General features: G+C 36.7%; 1 protein-coding gene across 4 annotated transcripts; it reads left to right on the top strand.

Annotated features, from left to right (window-relative positions):
• Positions 1–714: 714 nt before the first annotated feature.
• Positions 715–22,287, top strand: LOC111331439 (RUN domain-containing protein 1). Of its 4 annotated transcripts, none has more exons than XM_088753650.1 (23): positions 742–1,001; positions 4,954–5,041; positions 5,293–5,343; positions 6,492–6,605; positions 10,858–10,965; positions 11,414–11,493; positions 12,293–12,358; positions 12,933–12,974; positions 13,629–13,671; positions 13,805–13,828; positions 13,939–14,005; positions 14,160–14,257; positions 15,131–15,298; positions 16,795–16,862; positions 17,369–17,446; positions 17,922–18,108; positions 18,510–18,602; positions 19,020–19,142; positions 19,638–19,730; positions 20,065–20,133; positions 20,386–20,414; positions 20,954–21,048; positions 21,471–22,287. In XM_088753650.1, the coding sequence occupies exons 1-23, from the start codon at positions 877–879 to the stop codon at positions 21,584–21,586; spliced, it is 2,025 nt and encodes a 674-aa protein (XP_088609776.1). In that variant the 5' UTR covers positions 742–876; the 3' UTR covers positions 21,587–22,287. The 4 variants fall into 4 exon arrangements, with proteins under 4 accessions (XP_088609777.1, XP_088609778.1, XP_088609776.1 ...); XM_088753649.1 differs by having other exon boundaries at positions 16,792–16,862; XM_088753651.1 differs by lacking the exon at positions 12,293–12,358 and having other exon boundaries at positions 715–1,001; positions 16,792–16,862.
• The last annotated feature ends 2,616 nt before the right edge of the window (positions 22,288–24,903 follow it).

Raw genomic sequence — 24,903 nt, 5'->3', positions numbered from 1 at the left:
GCTCAGTGTCGAAAGCCCTTGACGACACTGCTCACGATTATCCTCACGATTTACATCGTAAGTTCTTCTCTCTTTCATGGTTAAAATTGGTTAACATAGTTTTTACGTTCTGAAAAAAGAAATTTTAATGAAAGAAGACCTGGTAGTAGTCAGAGTAAGTTTCATTCAATAACCCAGTGTTTTACAGACGCAAAATATCCGTGTCTTTAGGATAGCAGCGTAAAAATTCTGACCTTGTTCTCACACCTCACCCCTGTTTACGATTGATAATGATGTAGAATCTTTGTTTCTAACTAAAGGAGCTCCAGCATTGGCCGCTGGCCCTTTCCCTTTTGCCTGTGGAGTTAATGTGCGCACTTCACGTTTTTTCACTAAGTTAAAACTGAAGAACTGTGACTTTTATACTAAACGGACCGACTTAACTCTCCCTCACCCTCCCCTCAAGGGGTCCGTTTTTTTACGGTAGTTTTTCGTCTCGAAGTGCTGCTTTCAATTTTGTCGTATTTATATGCAAGAGAAGATGTACAAACACATAATTTAGAGAGATGAGAGTTACGACTTTAGAAACTGGAATCCGTCTTTCCTTTCTCATCCACCCTACAGGCCTCAATCACAATTGCCCTTGATACCCCTCCCCTGCCAGTCGACACCCACTCTCGGTCACCCACGCAGCGACTGCGCGTCGCGTCCAGTAGTGCGCGTCAACAATATTGGATTGCTTGTTTCCGTTCACCGCTTCGGTGGTTTGATTTACCGTTGATCTCAGAGATTTATGCGGTTTATTCCGTTTCAATGTCGACTTTAATTGGGACATTCGCTCCAGATAATTATGGTTCTGCAATAAGAATGGATGGCAGCATTTAAAACAAACACAACATGGCAGACTTTGAATACGACGATTCGACCTTTTACAGCTCTCGTCCTTTAGAGGAAAGATGGCCGCCTTTGGGAGCAGCCAATCCCGCCGAAAATGGAGGCAAGACTTCTGAATTTTCGAGAAAGTAAGTATTTTTTTTTCTTCGATAGTTCATTACGTGATTTTTTGTTAAATTTTTCATGTTTAGAGCAATTCCAACGTTAAAAAAAGTTTTGCACGGTAGATTTGGTTGTGGTGGGTTGTTAGTTCATTTTGCACATCGATTAAATCTCCTCGTGTGTTCTTTCCTTCTTTCTCGACTTCTCTAAAAATATTAGAAACAACTTTTGACCACAAAACTGCTGAAGCGAACTTACGTAAGTTTTGTATCTTACTCGTAACCGTCAGTTTGAAATTAGACAGGGAAATTTTTTGTTAGGTAAATATAATATCGAAGATTTATTCGTTCCCCTTATGATCATTTGTGTGGACAGTTCGTTTTTACTCAAAATTATTTTATTTCCATGCCATTTGTTATTCAAAATTAGTTAAGATGATATAGGGTAATTTTGTGGAGGTTAATTTGTCGTTGTAAAGTATTTATTGATCAAAGGAATGGACGTACGGAGATTGATTTGGCGAAAAGTTTTGTCAAGGAAAATGTCTTTTTTTCTCTGAATAATTTATGAAAATGTCAGAGAAAAATTATCCTTTTATGATTGATTTGATTCATGCTGTAAATAAGAAAGATTCGGATGCTTCCTTTTTTAGGAAGGTTTATGACTTACTTCCTGGTTCTGTCGTGGTTTGAAATAACGTGTCGAATAGTCAACATTTTTCTCGAATCTCGTATTTCAATATTGTAGGAAACATATGCCAGCACTTCCCAATAACCTACACGATTTCGTGTTTTTTTTCTCTGTTAAGCTGAAAATGCCCTTTTCACAGCATGATTAATCCACTTATGTTTAAAAAATGTTTGCAAGCAGAGGCTTTTTTTTTAATTCGGCCTCTTAGTCGCAAGAAAATGTTTTAAATGATAAAAGGTAAAAATTGTTATGAACATCTTCTAATACTATGCTCGTTGTGCTTTTTTCCAAAGATAACTAATTTGCTAATCTTGATTCAAAGTCTTTCTTTACTGGATCCACAATGTTAAAATACACAAAATTACAGTGTTGTACTCTGTATTTGAAAGGATAATGGGTCAATTTTCTTATATTGTTACGTGGAGGTCCCAATGCGGGGTTAATTTGGTACACCAGTGATTTCCTTTATTTACATTATTATAAGATTGGATTCTGTGCAAAGAATGAAATGAATGAACCATCTACCAAAGTAACAGTGTGAGACAGCTCAGTATGTACAAGGTGTATATGTTGCTGGTAATTTTTGCTTAAGTTAATTTTATTTTAAAATTCTAAAGGTAATTTTCTTTTCAGTGGGTAAATTTTTTCTTTTGACTGCGTAAAATTTTTCGTAACTCGAAGCTATTTTGTACCTATTCAACCAGCCTTAACTGGAAGAGGAAAATTAAATGTTGATTAAACTCTTGATATGATAAGTTTCCTACACTACAGTAGCACAGCATAGTTTTTTCTACTTAAAGCTTTGAAATTAACAGGTTCATATTTTAGAGTTACGAGGTTCAATGCAATACTTAAATTTGTTTAGATGACAAAGCATCTATGCTGAAGGTTACTATGTTTTGAAAGTCTTAATAGATTAATACACTGTAATTTTGGTGACTCCCCATGACTTGTTGGATGCTCTGGTCTTTGTGCTTTTCTCCTCCCTGTGAGGGTATCTTTCTTTATTGCTGATTCAAGGTGTCATTTTCAATTTCCATGGTGATGCTAGGTATCTCAAAGAATGCATACATGTAAATCTGAGCATGAATCAAGACAAATAGCAAATGTTAAAATAGATTCTTTGTGACAGAAATTAACATGCATTGAAAACAGTAGGGGCTAAGATCTCCTTAGAGCTACCAACGAAAGAGATTTGTGAAGAGGTTTACTGCATACTCTTTGTTAAGTTCCAGATTAAGTCAGAGGTGAGCTGCACTAGACATGAATGCGGCATAGAACGACTTGTTTTAGCTAGTGTGAATTGGTACAGTATGATTATAATTTCCACATTTCCATTTCTAGTTCTCAAAGTTATCAGCAGCTTTTGATTCAGTGGCATTTATGTTTGACAGAGGCAGCTACTTCTTTCTCTAATAATATCTAAGAAAAATATCCCATAGGCTTGCCAGTCAGCATGATATATGCGACAGTGGTAATTTTCTGGCTTTTGGCCACTTTTGATGATCCTCCCTTTGATGAATTTTAAAAGTCCACAAAGAAAGTTGCATGCAAGTGTATAATTTTCTTTGTCATCAGATGCAGAAATATATTTTAATCTCTGATTGTACTTAACCTTATTCATAGATTACAAATGAGGTTTTAATTTTAACTAATACAGTAGGTGGTGTAAAATTATCAAGTTCTGAATGCAACTTCAACATTGTTTAAAAGGTTTCTACTGCAATTTTTCTGAAGTGAACTGAAAATATACTTTGCAGCTGCTTGATGCTAACTGAAAGATAAAATTAATCAAGCAAGGGCTACATTTTATATGCAAATTCCCTTGTTTTTATAACCAGCGGCTGTTGAAAGAGGATATATTTAACCAAAATATACTTCATAGTCTTGTCTTAAGAACAAGGCATTTTTCCATATAACATGTCTATAAGAAGTTGAATCTACATGGTGACCTTATTATTCTTTTGTTTTCTTTTGTTTACTTTTTTTTTTTTTTTTGCATTGTTTGAAAGCTGAGTTTTCATGCACAGTTATAGGTCATGTCTTTCTTATTCTTTCAAGTACCACATTTTGAAACTATAGTGTATCAACATACTATATTACACCTATAGAATAAAGAGTGTCAACTTTGCAATTTTTTGGGGAGAAAATTTATCAAGGGTAACAGTTGCATGAATTAACCTTCAGAGCTTTAACCCATTAATGGCCGCAGCTTTTGTGTAAAACGGTGTTTTGAAGCTAGTCGAGCAGATTTCGGGCCACTGTTGTGGTTTTAAAAGCTCAAACTTACCAAAAACCCCTTGACAGCTCATACGCTCGACGGCCTTTCGATCCAAATGCAAAATGGCGGCCTGAAAATTTCAGGCAGGTGCAGAAAGCAAAATTTTGAGGTTGAAAAGTAATGCCCCACTTACGACTTTTACTTTTCTCTCTTTCTCCTGCCCTTTGTTTCCCCTCTCCTTGCCTGAAGTTTCTCCTCACTTACTGGAAATTTAGTAGGCTTCATTTTGGTGTAGAGATTTTTTAGGAAACTACTCATTATTTGCAAAGCACATTCTCAGAAAGGTAGGTGGGTAATGGAACAAGATTTTCGTGCAGATTTTCAGGGCAAAGTTACATGGTTTCTTGGCTATTTCTCCAATCTCCTTCCCTCAATTGCACTCATTCTGGTATCATTTGTAAGATATTTTCAACCTGTTCAAGTACGTGCTCAAAGTCGTGCCCCAGGGTTAAAAGTGATGACGTCACAAGGCGTAGAAAGGGTGTGGGTCCCCATGGGTGCATACGGGCGCATTGGACGTCAATAGGTTAAATGCCTGGCAACCAGCTTGTTCAAGACGGGTTCACAAACAAAACCATACACTATTGAAACACTAAAAAATAAAACTAGAATGACAGAATTAAGCTTATTACCACTACAGACTGATTAAGTCAACATGGCGAGAGTGCACTGTAGTTACAGCTACCGTATATTTATCCAAGAAGTTCAGTGTACAGACTAATTTAAGTACAGGTCTTAATTGTTGCAGTGATTTTTTCTTAGTTTGATTTTCACATTTTTTAGCTCCGACATCTTCTTTATTGTCACCGGAGGAAATTGATTTGTACATGTAATTTACTTTTCTATTGTCATTGTGAGTACAAATGGTGACCAAATTTTGCTATTTTGTCCTTAAATACTTCTTATGCATTTTGTACTTATTAATTTTGTTGATCCAGTAAAATCTGAGTAGTAGTATACACTTACTGCAACAAAGGTAATTTTCCTTTTTTGTTGTTGTTGGTTAGGTCAGATCCTGAAAAGATAAGAGACCTTGAAGATGAACAAGAGGAGTTAAATGGTTCTCTACTTGCTCTCACCAGCCATTTTGCTCAGGTACATGTACTTTTACTAGATTATTATAATTACATGTACTTCTTTCCATGGAGAAGGATGTATAATGTACTACTTAAGTGGAGTATGCATTCTTGGTGCTTCTATAATTTATGAAAATAATATCTGGGTGAAGACTCTTGGTGCAACACTTATTAATTTAGTTCCTGTATCATTGATAATAGTTTAAAAACAATGACTGCTGGTTGCTACTGAACCTCACCTTGCTGTCTTCTTTATACATGTACAAACAGGTCCAGTTTCGATTGAAACAGGTTGTTGCTGCTCCTACAGAGACTAGAGAGGTTTGTTAAACGCACTGCATAAGATGTGCATGTGTAATCAGATGTTCAGACCTTCTTTTCTTATGATGCAAGGAAAATTTTCTTAAAACTTCCATGCAGTGTATATGCAACAGTAATATGCACTTCATGAAATACACATGTATGCATTCTTTTCCACTAGAAAATGGTATTTCTCCACATACAGTTGTATGTTGTGGTTTAAATTGATTTTAAACTAGGTTGAATATATTTTTCTCTGTTAAATAATAGTGATGGTATAGCTTGAACAAAATTTAAAAAAAATTCCAATTTTACTACCTGTAGTTGAAAATTGTCTCACTAAGCTAAATTCATTCAAAGCTGCAACATTATTTATGGAGACCATAGAATTTTGCATGTTCATTTACATACATGTAGTACATTTATTTGTACATACTTTCTTGAAAAGGATTTCAAATTTTAACCTATTGATGTCCAGTGTACCCATAAGCGCCCATGTGGAACCACACCCTTTCTACGCCATGTGACATCACCACTTTTAACCCCGGAGCACAACTTTGAGCACGTACTTAAACAGGTTGAAAATATCTTACAAACGATACCATAATGAGCGCAATTGAGTGAAGGACACTGGGGAAATAGCCAAAAAACCATGTAACTTTGGCCTGAAAAATCTGCATGAAAATCTTGTTCCATTACCCACCTACCTTTCTGAGCATATGGTTTGAAAATAATGAGTAGTTTCCTAAAAAATCTCAACACCAAAATGAAGCCTACTAAATTTCCAGCAAGTGAGGAGAAAATTCAGGCAAGGAAAGGGGTAAAAAAAGGGCAGTAGAAAGAGAGAAAAGTAAAAGTCGTAAGTGGTGCATTACTTTTTAACCCAAAAACTATCTCAAGATTTTGTTTTCTGCACCTGCCTGAGATTTTCAGGCGGCCATTTTGCATTTGGATCGAAAGGCCGTCGAGTGTACAAGCTGCGAATGGGTTTGCGGTAAGTTTGAGCTTTTAAAACCACAACAGTGACCCGAAATCTGCTCGACTTGCTTCAAAACGCAGTTTTTCACAAAAGCTGTGGCTATTAATGGGTTAATTTAAAGCATCTCAGTATTTGACGAAATGATACTTTTAGTATTGCCTCGATTATTTGTTCTTTGTTTCTTTGGCAGCGTTTGTTAATGGAACTAGAAGAGTTTGCATTCCAAGGATGCCCTGATGTACGTGGTCCAAAAGCGAAGGAAAGTCCAACAAAGGCAGTGGATGATAGTGGTGAAGGAAAAAATGTAAGTCTAGGAGCAGTTGTTTGGAGTGTAGGTTAATGGAGCTGCCTAATTTAAGGAATACAGATCATGTTTGCTTTCAACCCTTAAAATATCATGCTAAGTCTATTAGTCTATTTAACCTCCTCCCAGTTAGCTCAATGGATAGAGCGCTGGACTGTTGTGCGGGAGGTCGAGGGTTCGAGTCCCGGCCGGATCAACACGCAAGGTCTTAAAATAATTGAGAAGAATATGCTACCTTTCTATAACATCAAGAAATGGTTAGATATTCTAGTCTTCTTGGATAGGGACGAATAAATGGAGGTCCTTTCTCCTGCACGGTAGGAGACTTTAATTTCCCACACACGAGATTACTGTGTGATGGATGTCCTCCCCTGGGTTGGGATGGGTGGGTTTGTTGAAGCTTAAACCTCGTAGGGGACCCATATCCTTTGGTTTCTGCTCCAGTACTTGGTACAAAACATTAAATAAATAAGTAATAAATAAATAAAGTCTATCAAAGGTTTTTAATGTAGGGTCAAAGTGAAGATCATGCAATTATGTAGTCTGATTGTGCAAATATGGGTAGTCCTTAGGAAGAATGTTTTTGGTAGGGAACAATGTTTGGACAACTAGAGAGGAAATGGTCATCCAAGGCTAATGAAAAGTTGTCTGTCAGCCAAGCGGTAATTACAGTGACATGAACTCAACCGGGGCCACCCAACGTTTTTTAGCCAATCACAAGACGAGTCTAGAACAAAAAAATTGAAGTTCGTTCATCAGTGGATCAATCACCATAAGGGTCAAATTTCACTGTTCATTTGACTAGATCAGATGTGAAGGTATGCAAAAGCTTATAGTTTTTTTAAAGCAAAAAAAATATAATATTTTTCATTTCTATTACGGTAAAGGTGAATAAATATTTACTGAATGGTGGCCGGTAATTTCGAAGACTAAACTGTCTAAAGTTAAATTTACCAAATTGCGGCCGACTCACTTTATACAATATATTTTCCGAAACACGGCCTGGAATGCGGAAGGCGAGAGCTTATGTAATTTATTGAATATTGCGGCCGCGAATTTTGAGCACGAAACGGGCTCGATCGATGTAAATAAATATATCAAATTATGACCGGCTAAACCTCAAGGCGAAACCGGCTCAACACAAGTATATTTTTAAAATATCATTGAAAAACGGCCGTATCTACAATTAACCCATTAACGTCCAGTGCGCCCTCATGCGCCCGGAAATAAAACCCCTCTGAAAATCCAGTGCGCCCTCATGCGCCCTGTCAGATATGACTCGTTTTTATTGGCTGTAGCTAAGAAACCGTAGTCCCCTGGGTATTGAAATATAACTGAACGTGACCTGCATAAATTAACCTTTCATTTGATGTTATGTTTTTCATTCAGCGATTCGTGTGTGATTTTTAGCGAATTTTTGAAAATAGCATTCAGTATTTTAGCGTGGCTTCTCGCGGATTTGACGATACTTCGCGTTCTTCCGATGAAGAAGAAGAAATCTTTCCTGGTTTTTCTCTCTCGAAGTGGCTGAAAATCGACAGGAACGGCAGAGAAGGCTACAAGAAAAATCTGCGTGATGTTGATGGAGAAATCGGGTAGATCTTTGATTTCGGCAAGCGCTAAGGGGGAACAAACTCCGATGTCCATATTTTTGCTAGCAAAGAAGAAGAAGACGATGAAGTAGATAGCGACAACGAAGATATGCCTTTGGGGTTCAATGGTCAAACACATTGAGTGAAATTGACATCGAAGAGTTTACCATAATTTCCTCATGGCCCAACGAAAGATCTGGGCGAGGGTGCAACATCGAAAGATTTCCTTAATCTTTTCATCGACGATGGGAGAAAGCAAAGTGATAGACGCGCCTTCGAAACATATGCTTGTGAGCAATGCGGCGTTGCATTATGTCAGCAAATGCGTGGCGAACTCTCCTGCTTTTCAAAATAGCACGAAGGAAATTAACTCTTAAAAAACACTTAACCTTTGATCTTAAATTGTACCTTGTTTTTTTTTCGTTCTTTGGAGCGCTGTATTAGGCCGTAAAGCCCAATTTCATTTCACCTTCACTTTGCAAGTCGTGAACTGGTCAAAGATAAAAACAACTTTCTTTGTTTGGTATAATCTAAGCTTTGTTCGTAGTCTCTAACTGAAAGGGTTCTATTCAATCGATAGTTATTTCATTCTTCAATACTTCCATAGACGATTTACTGCCAGGTCTGTGTAAGCTTAACTCGTAACTTCTAGTTTTTTTTACCTCGTGACGTTCACTGATGTCAGCACTGGCGGTAAATTCAAATTTGATCTGTGCAAGAAAACTTACGAATTTCACTCTCTTACCCGTGAGATGGCCTGTTTTAATGCAAAATGTTTTTGACTAATTCTTTTTGTTTGCATTTCTGCTGAGTTAAGAGCAGCAATTGAGACTTACTGTGGTTTTAAGATGTTTTCATTTCCTTGTACATAGTAGGTAGTACAGCGATGGTCACTTTGTTTACTTGATGTCCATACTTTAATATTTTTTTTAAAAAAGCATAACATACATCTTCAGTATTTAAGCAGTTTAAGTAATTCTTTATTGTATTGGCAATCATGTTTTAAAGTTTCACTGCTGAAGAGTAAAACCAAGACATAAAATGGTAAATTTGTTTGGACCATGTGGTTTTTTTTAATTGGACAGCCATTTTGTCTGGATTTTCAGGGGTGGTCTGGGCTGAGGGCTTTGGACCTTAATGGGTTAAAGATGAAATAAACAATTTTAAAAAATCGAGTTACCAGATAGGTATCTACAATTTTGCCGGGAATTTTAGTAACCAGTCACTAGGACAAAGAAAATTTCAAATTTAGTTTTTGCAGGTATTACTGGGGGTTGATTCCGTTTGCATTGTAGTTTGAAAGTTGGGAAGTATTTCAAACATTTACTGATTTGAGGTAAAACTGTTTCGTCTTCAAAATCTCAGGCCGTGTCAATTCCGCAAATACATTTGTATTGAGTCCGTTTGGTCTTCAATATTCCCAGCCACATTATTTCGTAAATTACATAAGCTTTCATCCTCGACATTCCAGACTGTTTCGAAATATGTATTTTATAAGTTAACTCGTTCGTAATTTAGTAAATTTCTTTAAGTCTTATTCCTTTCAGTCTTCAAACTTCCGGGCCCCAAAATTCGGTAAGTTATACAAGCTTTCTTCTTCAAAACTCCATACCCTATTTCGAAAAAATTTGTGATAAAAGTTTACTCAGCCGTAATTTGGTAAATTTACGTTGAGTTCGTTCAGTCTTCAAAATTCCCTGCAGCAATACTCGGTAAATTATACAAGTTCTTGTCTCCGACATTCCAGACCGTGTTTCAAAAAATGAATTTCATTGGTTTACCCAGCATTATTCTTTACTTACGTACGTTGAGGCTGTTCCGTCTTCAAAATTACCAGCCGCTATTAGGTAAATATTTATTCGCTTTTACCGGAAACGAAATAAACAACATATTTATTTCACCATAAAAAAACTAGAAGCTTTCGCATGTCTTCACATCGACTCCAGTCAAAAGAGCAGTTTAATTTGACCGCTGGTGAACGAACTCCCATTCTTTTGTTCTGTACTTGCCTTGTAATTGGCTAAAAAACGTTGGGTGGCCCCGGTTGAGTTCGTTTCACTGTAAGTATGGGTTTGGTAAATGTACAAGTCTAACCAATCAGTTTACACAAATCAGACCACTATTGTAACAGTACTGTAGTGATGTAATGTTTGGAAATCTCTTTCATTTTAGAGCCCTTGAGTGGGTGTTTTTTCCCTTCAAATTAGTTATGTCAGGCTCCAAAAGTTCTCAAAATTACTTATGGAGAGTTGCAAACAGCTGTGGTCATCTGCCAAAAATTGGCTCATTTCTGGCAAATTCTCACCTCAAACCTTGAACCTTGCATGTGACTAAATGTTTTTACATAATAATAAGTTACATCACAATGGTTTGATTATACAAAAATGCAACATTTCTCCCAACATTTAATAAAAAACTACCTTGACCTGTGGATGTAATCGTTATAATAACATGCCCAAACAATTATAGTTTACAGTACATGTACTTTCTGTGGCACCCAAAGTGTCCTTTCCAAGGGTAATGACAGCCTTACTTATCTGAGACATCTGGTATTACCTTTTTGCAAATTTAGAGATTCCATAGTTAAAGGATTTTCAGTCCAGTTTGATGTTCTGCCATAATTTACTTTATGTAACTTATCCTTTTTCTCAAATATTTAGAACTTACAGGAATATGAACAAAAGCTTAGTTTGGAGAAAAGGAAACAAGCTAGTCTTATAGGACAGCTAAAAGATCAGTTAGAAGAAATGGAAAACTATGTGGCCATGGTAAGGTTAACCCTTTAACTTCCATGAGTGACCAAGACAGAATTTCTCCTTACCATATCAATACAATATCAAGGAGACATGATGAGAATAAAGAAAAATATCAATTAGGGGATTATTGGTTGATCCAATACCAAATTCTTTAAACTAACACCATAAGAATTGTATAACAGACAGTAAGGAGAATTATGAATGAGATCAGGGGAGGGAAAAGGTTCACACTCATGGTGATAACATGGAGAATAATTCAAACTGAAGATATTCAAAATTTGAAAAATTGGTGTGAACCCTGAGGATAGTCAGGTTGTAAGATGTTTGTTGACATCTCTTTCATTTAATCACTCTTCTGTGTGTCAATTCTTTTGAAATAACTTATTGGTCACCTGTAGAGCGAACAGAGTTTGTAGTGGTAAAATCAATTGTTGATAGTCCAAATGTGTTTCCTAACTAGGGAGCTTCTGCAAATGTGAATGAAGAATTAAGTCCCGAAAAGCTTGTTGAGAAGCAAAAGATTGTGATTGAGGAACTGAAGTAAGTCCAACTTGATCAACAAAACCTTGGGTCTGTAACTCAGCCTGTGTTAATTATTATAATACAAATTTTTTTTCCAGCTACATGCACCATATAATTAATATAATGATAAATTATATTTGTGTACGATAATATACATAAAAGGTACATATAATTTATCATAAAAGTTAACTAGAGGAATAAATGTAAATTGAGAGGTATTTTAGCATGAATTAAACTCATAGTAAAATGTTTTTTCTATAGAAGGCAATTATATTATTTAGCTAATTGTTTTGATTATAAACTAAGGCAATGTATGATTGTCATAATACAGTCATAAAAGAGAGGTTAAGGTTCTGGAGATCTTCATGAGAACATTGATGATAATTGAATTTATAAACAATAAATGCACATTTTTTTGTTTAAACTTTTTATCTAACTTTAGTTTAAACTGTTTCTTGTTTAAAATTTTAGACTTCTGTAAGAAAGAAAAAAAATAGTAGTTAAAAATTGAAATTTATTTATTAGTATCTGCATGCAGTAAATTTATAACCAACTTCAAGTGAATTACTGCAAGCAGTGTTAACATTGTAACATTAATTTTAGTCTCTGATAATTACATACTTGTGAGAAAGGGATTTGAAATTTATTTTCCCCTCATTTTTGCCATAACAAGCCTCTTTAGGGGAATTGTTTTGAGTAACAAACAAATGGAGTTCTTGGTCTGGGCTTCATAGTTTTCTTTTTTGTTTCTGCTTTTGTTTTTTTTTTTTGTAACAAAATGAAAAGGTTACATAACTTTTAAATTCTTAACAAGCAGTTCCCAAAGGACAGTGGCCTGTGAACTGGTGTTATTGGGGATGAGACTTGCAGCGGCAGATATACGGTATAAATTATAATAAATCAAAACAAAGCTGATAAACCTGACAACTTTTTAACTGATCTCTGTCATTTGAAATCACATGGAAGAGAGAGGCACCTTGTAAGATAAAAGCAGTTGTTAAACTAAAATGGGCATCGTTGCCAATCTGCAGTGTGTAAGGACGTTCTCATCCAAATGATCACACTTGGAAGTTAATATCAATAAATTAAGTAATGACTAAACTATTCGATATTCAATTTTAAAACCTAAAAATTTTGATCTAACCTCTAAACCTTAGCTGCAAACCATTAAAAACAAAAGTTTATTGAGATGTTTAAAATGTGAGAATGAAAAAGTAAAAGTGGACTAAATCTTTATGGAAAATTTTTGAATTTTGCACCTGAGATGAATTTAACTTGTCTCTTTAGTTACCATGTCAACAACATTACAGTCTAAACAATAAACTATAATAATTATTAGCAGATATAATCTTCTTCTACATGGTAAATTAAATTTTTCATGTGAATTTCAAATAAAGCTTTGAATTTGAAGTAACTGATGATCATGTTTTTAATACAACAAATTATTTTTTCTTTAGAACAAAAATGGGTCTCAACTTAGATGGAATAGAAAAGTTAAGGTGAGTGAAAGTCTCAGTCATCCATGAAGAAAGGAAAAAAAGAAACAAAGAAATCAGTATTATTTGTCACATCAATTGCTATATCTTAGATATATAGAAATAAACAGCCACTCATGCTGTATACATACCACCTGTGTCATGTTTCAGGGCTCAACACTAGCCAAGTGGCTGGTGACATCTTAGATGTTGCAACAATTTCAGTTTGTTTACTAGTCAAACTGGTTAGTGGAAATCAAAAGCCACTAACAAAAACTGAATTTCTACTAGTCTGTGGCTAGTGGGCTACTGTTAGTGTTGAGCCCTGTGTTTGTTTCTTTTAACCAACATTGACTTTTATGTTTCACATTTACATGTGGTAATTCCCAACATTTTTGAGTAAGGCCTGTTTCTGATGCTGAACTTTACCAAACCAAGTGAAAATTAATTTTGGTTTGACCCAGATACATATAAAGAAAGCTCTGCCCATTTTGATTTAGACATCAAATTTGATTTTAATTACATTGTTTTTTAATATTTTTATTTGTTCTTGATACCTTTTCATTCAGTTTTAAGCGCATTGTAAATCTGTGACAAATGCTAGTCAAATACATCTATAGCCAACTATCCAAGCTGTATGTGCATTAAAACCATCCATAATTTCTCTCTGTGTTTCAGCAATGATGATGTGCGAAAAAATGTTGACAGTGCTATAGGAGAGGTAAAAAATTTAAAATGCAATTCTTATGGAACCTTGTGCAAATCATTGTCTTACTAATATGTAAAAGGTATTCTTCACTGCACAAGTTTAATTAGTGGAACTAATTATGTGTCATTTTGGTTTTCATGATCAGTTGATGAATCCTGTCAAGACAAAGGTAGGGGTCGACGCTGCTTGTGTATAGCTTAGAAAAAAGTCTGGGTGTTATGTACATGTATTATTTTTTGTTTCCTTGTTTTGATTCACCGATTTACTCTTTTCACCCAGGAAGAACTCGTTAAACAGCTCACTACTCAAATTGCTGATCTGGAAAGATTTGTCACTTTTTTGCAAGGTTGGTGTTTGCACTGTTGTAACAAGTTACCAGAGTATGGCTTAAACATGAGCCCACGATTCAGATACAGAGTCCAGCAGCAGCATACTAACCAGCAGAGTACTGATTGTAGCACACACGTCTCTTACTTCGAAATTGATTAATTGTCGCACAGGTGAAGTTGAGAATGCGGAGGAACGCACTGAACGGGCTAAACAATGTCCATGTCCTGTACATGCCAAAAGAGGCAGAAAGCAAAAAGATCGACCGAGGGTAAGCAATAAAAATACCTTCATTGGAATTATTTGAGAAAGAAAAGTTAAAAACAGGCTTATTATTTGTAAAATGGTGAATAATCTTTTTCTTATTTGAAAATTTATGAAGATACATGTATGTGTAGGAGAGGGAACTCAAAGGTTAGAGATGAACCCCGAAGAACTCCATAAAATTAATAGACAAACCACTTACAATTTGTCCTTCACCAACACTAGCATGCAAGTAAGACCTCTTAACCCTTGAACTCCCAGAAGTGATTAACAAGAAACTTCTCCCAATGATATCCATACGTTATCCAGCAAACAGGTAATGAGAAAATTCGTAACTAACCGCCTCCTGGTTAGCTCAATGGATAGAGCGCTGGACTGTTGTGCGGGAGGTCGAGGGTTCGAGCCCCGGCCGGACCAACACTCAAGGTCTTAAAATAATTGAGAAGAATATGCTACCTTTCTGTTACATCAAGAAATGGTTAGATATTCTAGTCTTCTCGAATAAATGACGAATAAATGGAGGTCCCGTCTCCTGCAGGGTTAGAGGTAGGAGACGTAAATTTCCCACGCATGAGATAACTGTGTGATGGATGTCCTCCCCTGGGGTGGGATGGGTGGGTTTGTTGGAGCTTAAACCCCGTAGGGCACCTATGTCCTATTGTTTTTGCTCCAGTACTTTGTACAAATCCTTATATACTCAAATACTTAAATAATCAGGAAGAAGTTGTTACCTCGATCTAGCACCAAATTCTTGTAACTAATTTACAAGGAAATGTGTAGCAGCTAGAGGCGATAATTAGCAATCAGATCTTGGGAGTTTCAGGGTTAATTTGCGATAAATGTTTTTTTAAAATTGTTTGTTTGTCTGGTTGTTTGAAAGGGTAAAGGAGCGCACCGATCCATGGAATATTCCTCAGAGAGTTTAAACAGGCTGGATTATCAGTGTGACTACAGTTTACAAGAAGACATGTCTGGCAGTGAAGATGGTAATGGGTGTTGTCTCCATGTGCCTCCCATTCCTGAGACACCAGAGCAGGTTCATAGTAAGGTGAGATACTGTATAACTTGTGTAGTGTGTAGCTTTATTATCCGCGCTCGTAAAAATACGGTACAACTTGTAAAAATACTCAGCGATACTACACAACGGGAAAACGGACACAAACGCTTTTCCGTTAAACGGTCTAGAAAAACGGTTTTAAACGGATGGCAAAAAATTTAAACGGTTGACCAAAGTCCAAAAACGGATAGCTTAGGCCTTCAAACGGTTGACTAAAAATAAAAACGGATAGCACGAAACGTTAAACGGTCGACCAAAGTTCAAAAACGGATAGCTCACACTGTTAGACGGTTGACCAAAATTAAAAACGGTTAGCCCGAAACGTTAAACGGTTGACCAAAGTCCAAAAACGGATAATTAAAATCGAGAAACGGTTGACCAAAATCGACAAACGGAGAGCTAAAAAATTAATGTTAAACGGTTGTGGTTGAGCCGGCGAGATCTTCTGCGGAAAAACTTTCCAAGTGACAATCAGCGCTCGAATTTAATTTTTGGATCACTAACCCTTCGGGTTAGTAGACATCTTTTTTACTAACCAAATTATAAAGTTTGGTATCCAAGCTCACAAGTTACGATATCTCAAATATTCAACATTTTGATAATAACGACCAGGACAAATTAAAGAGTAGCTGAAATCGCATGGTGACCTTAAAAACGTTGACAATTATGCACCTATTTTATTTCCATCTCGTTTACCATGATTAGTCAAGAACAGTACACTACAGCACATTCTCTAAAAAGAGTTTAAGTTGATTAAACAACTTGAGTATTCTAAGTATTCCTCTAAGAGTAGGGTCTAAGTGCTCTTTGTCCTGAGGTCTGCCAATGTTTAAATATGTTAGAAAATTTTACTAACCATGTCGGGTTAGTTGGACACATTTTTAGTAGCCAAACGTTGAAAATTACTAACCATTGGTTAACGGGTTACCGTTAATTTCGAGCCCTGGACAACGGATAATTATCTTAAAGCGGAAACATTGAGCATGATAAGTAGAAAAATAATAACTAGTATATATACTATCACATACTATTTTTGGGTTAACTACTGCCATTTTCGTGTGACATTTATGGAATAAGCGCAATTTTACTGAGATTAGTTTCGCTGCCAAATATCCTGAACGGCTATACTGTATAACTCGTGTATTATGTAGCTGTGGCTTTTAATTCTGTCTCTTCAGTGTGTAGCTGTGGCTTTTAATTCTGTCTCTTCAGTGTGTAGCTGTGGCTTTTGATTCTGTCTCTTCAGTGTGTAGCTGTGGCTTTTAATTCTGTCTCTTCAGTGTGTAGCTGTGGCTTTTAATTCTGTCTCTTCAGTGTGTAGCTGTGGCTTTTAATTCTGTCTCTTCCGTGTGTAGCTTTGAATTTCTGGGCTCTACCAGTTCAGGTTATAGTTACTTTCATGTACTGCTCGCAAGTATTGAGTTTTCAAACGTTGATCAGTTGATCAGTAATATCTCTGGTAAACTTTCCTTTTTCCCATCAAGCAGAGAATCCGAGATGCAAGCCTGGCTATAATCAAAAGAGCTTTAGCAATTTTGCAGTTGTTTGCGATAAGGTGAGGCAAAGTTCAATGAATGACCTTCTTTTACTTCTTCCTGCATGAAGAAGTGAGGTTGCCAACAGTTATGAGCACTTTTCTGTTATGTCACTTGGATTTGAGTTGTGGTAAGTGAGGAGTTGTTTATTTGTCGAGTGTGACAAGTATGGTTCGTAAAAATGTGATTGTTCAATTTCATCGTGGCTATTGTCGAGTACCAAGATATACCTCTTGAAAGGGGAAAATTGTGCTCGCACACAAACAATCAGTAAGAATTACATTGTCCCAAAAAATGCAGAGACGTTTGAACGTTAGATTCTCTCATGGGGGTTTCCAGCCGCTCTTCGAGTTTTTGAATGACAAAAGAATCTTGGCCATAGTAAGATTTTGTAAAGGATTGTCGAGACTCTTAAGATGGCAGGACCCAGAAAGTATGTATCGACATTTGGTATCACTGAGGACTTTGAAGTAGTGACTTGTTATGTTTCTCTGGCTGATTTCTTTTTATTCCTTGTGTTTTGTAGTCAGTTTGGGTGCACTGGGAAACAGATTCAAGACCAGATCATAAGAAAAGCAACTTCAGTAGCCGCACCAGGATACTTGTGAGTAAATCAGATCTGCGGTAACCAGAAGGTAGCTAAGATACTTTTAAAAAGTTGAAGAAGAGTTGTTTGAAAAAAGCGAATAAAGAAAACTGATATGACACATAATTTTTGATTGTACAACAAACAAATTGCGAGTTCCCGGGGCGCGTAGACTCGAACTTCTGATGTTTGTTTTTCGTGGGATGCTCTACCACTGATCTGCAGAGAACTCGTTGATGAGTGAGATTAAGTGCTATTGTATATGTCAGACGCGTCCAGCTTACCTCTGCAAACAGCTAAGTTTAGTGTCCTGAGTGGGAAAAGTGGTAGAAAGAAGTTGTAGACTATGTCAGCCCGGAAAGTATTTCATCATTTAGCAAACTTGATTAAAAGCCTTGCTTTCCTTAATGATGATCTGTGGAAGCATAATTATAGCCGAAATTGATCAGCTTAGGTTATGGTTATTAAACCGGTCCCTTTTTTTTATTTACAGCGAAAATCTTGCACAGCTTCAGCAAGCTGTTCTGAAAATTATCGACATCAAATCACGCGAGCCTCCCAGTGATGGCGAAGAGTCTGGCCCTAATTCTCCTCAGTCTCCAACGGCTGTGCAAAGACGGTCTCGAATTCGCACTAGTTCCATGTCTTCTGATACCACAATGTCAGAAAGTAGTGACAGGGTAAGATAATAAGTAAATAAAAATAAATTAATGACAGCGACCTATTATAATAGAGGATGATAACACAACAAGCAAATAAAAACTTGATGTAAACCGGTTGAACCGGTTGAAACGCGGGAAAACGCGAGTAACCAAGTCGCCATTGGTTTTTCCTATAGCATGTGATTGGTCAAATAGGAAGCGTGGTTTTTTTGTAAGCCGATTAGGGAGTGAAGTTCAAATGAAACTGTTGAAATCCCAAATTACTTGGATCGATACTCAGTTGAACATTACTCTAAATTCTGTTTTGACATTGTTTTGAGTTCATTCAAACCCGTTGCCCTTTAAGGTCCACGCTAAAGTTATTAACAGATTCGAGTAATCTATTAACCTTCCTCTCATTTTGTTGATTTATATTTTAGTTTGATTACGCTAGAGACGCTGAACTGGTGAATGTCGTGAGAAAAGATCTGGCAATGGCGTTGAAGGCTTTGTTTCAACATGGACTAGTGAGGGTGAGCTGCTACTGACTCAGCTTTAGATCCTCTCTGCATTTTAATATCTTATGCAAATTGCAAGTGAAAATTTGCGAATTTTGAACCGGGATCAGCTGTTCAGTCTGTTGTCATACATTCTCACTATTTTAGTCGTCATACCCCCAAAGAATTCCCCCGCTACATTTATAGTTGAAACTAGCTTACAATGTATTGCAGTAAATGGTTTGAACCCGGGGGTAACATGTGAAGGTGTAGTATGATCGTCCGGGTGAGTGTAGTCCTGAGAAGGACTGTTGTCGGTGGCAGTGACTGTCACTGCCACCGACAACAGTCCTTCTCAGGACTACACTCACCCGGACGATCATACTACACCTTACAATGTATTGGACAACAATGATCCGACTTGTCTGTTAAAGTTGACATTTATGTTTTCAGTCCGTTGACAATCGTCTCATATCTTCCAAATCACTCGTGGCATGTATCGTACCAACAACGAGGTCTTCTCTTCCCAAGAGAATGCATATATGGGAACTTTTCAACGAATATTACGGAATGAAGGTTGGTGTCCGTGTTTTCATTACAGCCAACCGATTCCACTTGCTGGTCTTCGGCCCGCCAAAACTTTACGAGTTCGTCGGCTTCTCTTTACATGTACAGTACAATAGAAACGTGCTCTTTGACTTTCTCAACCTTTACGCTATGAACTCTCCGTTCTACTTACCCCATGCAAGGTTCGACACCTGGCTACCTGCATTACTAGCCACCGGGCTAGTGATTTCTACAATTTACTAGCCCGAAACACAACTTGGTAGCCCGGATCAATTTCCCTCGAGGTATACTTCAACCCGAAACAGATGTCTGGGTGCCGTCGGCCACTTCTTAGCTTTTCAATGGAGTATTTAAGCAACCATTCACTCAAAATACCCCAGGCTTAGTTTATGTTCCACAATAGTCTATCGGTAGTCGTATTCTGTACCGTACTTGTTCATGACTCGTTATGTCACACTCTATGGTCAATAATGTTGAAATCCACCATTTTTTCTCATTTTTTAGCACGGAAGAGAGTATAATTCTACGCCCGCTAGACGGCTCTCTGAGGCGTTTGGTATTGAAGTTCAAGGTACAAACATCGTCACAGCCAAACAGGTGAGTGTTTTCAAACTATCCTTCTTGCCTTTTTTGTTTGTTTGTTTGTTTGTTTTTTCTTTTTTAAGCCGACCGTTCTCTTCCCCACTCCTTCCCTCCCCCGGATATTTATTGTGACTTTTAAACTGGTTCATAAGCCAAGTCGATGATAAGTTTTGGATGGCATCCAATATTCAAGTTCGCTTGGAAAGTAGTTTGAGCCATATGATGCTGCTACACCCACAGTGCGGGGTCGGTTTCCTGTCTTATAGGCCATCAAATGTTCTCAGTAAAAAAATAGGATTTACATACACCTTTACTCGTATGACTTTTCATGTTGTATTTTATTTTTTAGACCCTTTTAAGAACACTGCATAGAATTAAAACAACTCACGAGCCCTGCAGGCGGAGCATGGATGCAATGGTAAGCTGTTAGCTGTGACACTCAGTTTTGTAAATAGATATACATCTACATATTTCTGCAAAACACTAAATGAAATGTAAACAACATTTTGAGGAAAAATCACTCTACTGTAACAGTTGATGTTACTTTCTCGGTATAATGTTAAATTGTTCCGAATTTGGGGAAATTGTGTTCTTTTCGTTTTCACTTCTTTCCTTTCACTTTACGCGTAACGATTTTTCTTATAATCGTTTTCTGTTATTTCTTTCCCAGTTCAAATCTTTGGTATGCGCCGGAATCAAGTAAGTATCGCCTGGAGGTTTTTTATCAAGTTAAGCGTTTTTTTTATCGTAGCGAAGCTGTTTTAAGAGACTCTAAGGCTGTGGTCAGTGATCGCTTCACTGATGTTGTTTATAACTAAATCAAAAAGAACTGTTGCAAAGTGGATGTTACCTTTTGATTAGGAATGTGATCCCAAGAGTTCTGTGCTGCTTCCAGTTGAAGTGTTTACTATATTGGATCTGATGATATTTTTGCTGAATATCATGATGATTCCTTAACCTATCGTATTTTTTTTTTTTTCTTTTTTACACTGTAAAAAAACTCGTCTATGATTCCTTACTAAAATAGAGAAACAACACTTAAATTATCTATAATATACCAGCAAATAAGGATGGAAGACTAATGTGGGAAATTTAGGTGAACTTTCTTTCACTTAGTGTATGTTGCCCGGCACAGACGGTGAGCTGTAGGGTGCGAGTTACGTAAGTTTTGTCTCCACTCCCCCTCTCAACCTTTCTTTGTTCATCTAGTTGACTTTATTCTTTAAATATTTTTTTAGTCAAAAAAGACTGACCCACTGGTGTCGTCTTATCGTGAAGAGTTCCTCACTCTTGGAAGAACACTACCAGTCATGGTCATATGTTCTAAAAACAGGTAGGACTTGTTTATAACAAGTTAATATTGTTGTCACGTTTGAATGATGGGCTTTTTAATGGAACTTTAAGCTGTGTGGTCACTTCTCTATACATAAACTACCAAGGTTTTCGAAAACTATTGAGTTTACCTCATCCACAACGGAGGCGTAGCTGCCCTATTAGCACCAAATTTGTTTAAAAAAAACTTGACATTTTTGGGAAAGAAAGGTGAATACGTATAGGATACAACTTCAAGGAAAAATCTTCCGCCCCTTTTTTGTCCACTACAAGGCATGGCTAATAAACCCAGAAGAAAAGGAAAGTATCCCTCCAGAACGATGCAAAGTTACCAAATGTCTAATCAGATGAATGCTGATCCTTTATTTTGCACATTTTTTTTTGTTATTATGTCATCTGACTTAATTGTTTGCAATTTTCTAGGAATGAATGAGGCTTTAGAACACTTGGACCGTCTCAATGAGTATAATTTTCATATCCCTGAAGATTTGGCCATAAGACATCTAACCAAAATAAATGACGCTTTCGGAGACTCTTGAGTAATGACTACATTTAAATGAATCAATTCACTTGATCCGATAATGGATTAAAAGGTGATTTTCTTTTAGAGCTCTGGTTACGTTTGACTGATGAATTGATAAGCATACGTAGTGATATTATTTTGTAGTCTAGTTTATTTTATTTGCAATGAAACAAATCTCCTGTCAAGCCCCGGTTCAAAATATCGTTTTTCTTGGGACAGTAAATCTATGTACAGATTTTTTTTTTTTTTTTTTTGAGTATAGAAATCTGCTTTTTTACGTCTTGCCTTTTTATGTAAGTTTTGCTCCTAATTTTTGTTCTTTGATTCAACAGAGGTACTATATTTTTCTTTTTTTCGCTCACCTGCAAGTGGTGCGTCATATATAAAACATGGAAAATTATGCGTTTGTTTCTCAGAACACAGCTAGAAAATTGAAAGATGCACAAATAAATGATAATAATAAAGGTTATGTTTCTATCCTTAATAAAGAGAAGTTATTTAAATATCGACTAAGCAGTAAAACTGTCTTGATAGGGAATTACTATGAATTCCTGAGAAACGGGATATTTTAAAAGAGATTCTTATCCAATATGATGTACAGTATTGCTGTTGGTGGTAAATATTAATGTAATAATGATGACAAACCACTTCTCTGTGTAGAGAAATTCATATCCTAAAGTGCAATAATATGTCAGGAAAATAAAGTTGGATAACTGATATGGACTTTTGTTATTGTTATTTGTACAGTTAACATAGATGTCGCTGAATTTCTCAGTGTTTTTCTCAATTTTTTTTTTTTTTTGTGTGGGTATTTATTAAGGAATGAACGATTACTAAAATTCCTATAAAGATGTTGATACAGAGTTTGAAAACAATGGACTAGTAAAGGGAAACTTCTGTTGAAAAACAAAACAAAACAAATAACATTGTCATTTTATGCCACGACATCTCTAAACCCGAACTTTGTTGTGCAGTATGACGTTGCATTTTTGGCGAACGAAACAGGAGTTTTGTTGTTTTAAGACTGTACTCGCGTTTAAATTTTTTTTTACAAAATTCAGTGATTTCAACACGATTTCATCTCCAAATCGTGAATTATGAAATTTTGAAAAGGTGGCGTTTGCCTGCACAGTTGGTTCATCATTTGGAAAATTTTATCAAACCCTGAAAAGAACTTTTAGTTGGTGAGATACCGATGATTTTAACTTACGCCTTTTAGAAACCAATCGCGCTTACTGGTCCAACTCAATTTTTATTCCCTTTATCTTATGATTGGGCGACATTAGAACTTGATTTGCACCACTAATAACAATGATGGTTCGACCACCTTTCGGAGGAAGGAGGCCGACAACCTAAAGGCTTTTTGGTTCCATTGTTATCGTCTGGAAAGACTTCATACGGACGAGCTGTTAAGTGACGACCTCGAGTCTGATGACGAAGCTAGTGTGGAAGACGAGAGTAATGATAATTTTTAATGAATAAAGTTCAATTAATTTTATTGTAGATGATTATAATTTACGTTAGTTGTTCAAGTCCGTAAAAAGGCGCTTTTATAAGGCGGCTAGTATTAGACTGTAAAATATATATCACTGATAGATTTTTGATATTGGTATTTCGCCCTAGGCGATGACTAGAATGAGTGTTCCTTCACAATCAAGAATTATGAAGTGAGACCGATAGAAATGATTGGAACATCGATATCATCAGGCGAATAGACTCAATATGGGGGCTGACCGTTGGCCATGTAGCATAGGATTAATGTGCATAAATCACAGCGGATCGAAAATGCAATCTTTGGGTGATATATATGGAAATTTCCATCAAATTGTGTTTAAAAACTTCAGCCAAGGATCACTAACAGAAGAACCAATTTTTTCCGGATAGAACGAAATGAGGGATCGCTTTCGCTTTCGAGTGTTTTGTCTATTTATTTATTTATTTATTCATTGGTCAGAATTTTGGGGTTTTTATAATACACTTTGATTTGCAGAAGAATATATAACACTTAAACGAAACAGCCGCGCAATCAGTGAACATTTAACATTTTAAGCTGTCATTTTTTTTTTAATTCAATTCGAGAACCTGGTATTTTGCTTTTGGATAAACTTTTGTTTATGCGGTTAAACCTCGGATTGGCTGCAGCGAAAACAATCGTCTTCAGTTCGATCACTTACGTTGGTTGGTTGAATGTTTGGACAAGTTGTAAGAGTAGGTATAGGATTTGTCCACACCAAATCCAACTGGCCGCCGACTGGTCGCTGTTATACACATCAAGGTGTTTGCTCCAGACACGCCTTCCTGTCCTACCTTTTTCTTCGATCACTGAGCAAAACGCGACCAAGGGGAACAGTGCAATGTAGTTCTGTGTTGCTTTCCCCCATTCCAGGCACCAAAGGATACGCAGTGAACAATGGCTTGAAAAGGATGGCCTTACCTTCATCTTTGGTGCCGTTGCGAAGAGAATCTCTCCTAGAAGGTTTAGCCGGTTTGAGACAAGCCATCTCTACTCTGGTACGTTTGATGTACGTTTAACGTTTCGAGACTGACGACGCAATTTATCGGTTGGGGACATTCTCTCTGGAGTTTTCGAATTTCGGCTTGGCACACAGCCGTCATCGTCACTTTTGGGACATTTTTCTTCATTCCCACTGATCTGCCATGCTCTTTCGGCTCCCTTACGTTTTTAGCATTTACCCTCCACGCACGAATTGCCCTTTGGTTCTTTTTCGATGCTACCTTCGAGTTGAACGAGCCCATTCTGTATAGACCGTTAACAGCTCAGAGTGAACTTCTTTTACGTCACTCGGTTATGACCTCTTTGTGATAACGTGCACGTTTTTTGATACGTCATCAACGTATTGAGATGGGCGCAAATTAAATGTTCTCCCGACGTTTTGTTTTCTCCCATCTTAACTCACCAACATATTGAGAGTTGTTATCTTGAAGATTTCTTGAAAGAGGGTTTCCATGGGGTTAACTGTTAGCCGTAAAACGACAAAAAATTTAGCCATTAGCGTCAAAATAAACAAGATACCGTCCGTGTTTACACCTCTGTTTTTCACCGCAAACTGAAATCAGTCATGATCCCGAATTGATCAAAAAGGCCTTGCTATACAAAACAAGTGCACCACATTACATTCAAACAATTTATACCAAAATGTATTGAAAAGAAATGGCTGATATTTTTTTTTTTACTTCCTCCGTGTTATTTTGAACTTTTAAAAATTGTAGACGGACATAAAAACTCGTTTCCAACGCTTTCATAAACATTAGCGCTTTACACTGTACGAACTGTTTTACGGAAACTTACAATTGTTCTTTTCATTTTTCTCC

This window comes from Stylophora pistillata, chromosome 3 (genome assembly GCF_964205215.1).
Source record: "Stylophora pistillata chromosome 3, jaStyPist1.2, whole genome shotgun sequence".
Taxonomy (NCBI): Eukaryota; Metazoa; Cnidaria; class Anthozoa; order Scleractinia; family Pocilloporidae; genus Stylophora; species Stylophora pistillata.
Note: the sequence above shows the minus strand (reverse complement) of the source record. Positions and strands in the feature narration are given on the sequence as shown.

What these genes read in the sequence shown, in the direction of transcription:
- LOC111331439 (XM_088753649.1), top strand. Translation starts at nt 877, where the DNA reads ATGGCAGACTTTGAATACGACGATTCGACCTTTTACAGCTCTCGTCCT. An exon ending in ATTGTGATTGAGGAACTGAA is followed by an intron (nt 11,494 to 12,292) that starts GTAAGTCCAACT and finishes CTTAACAAGCAG; the next exon opens with TTCCCAAAGGACAGTGGCCT. An exon ending in GATGGAATAGAAAAGTTAAG is followed by an intron (nt 12,975 to 13,628) that starts GTGAGTGAAAGT and finishes TCTGTGTTTCAG; the next exon opens with CAATGATGATGTGCGAAAAA.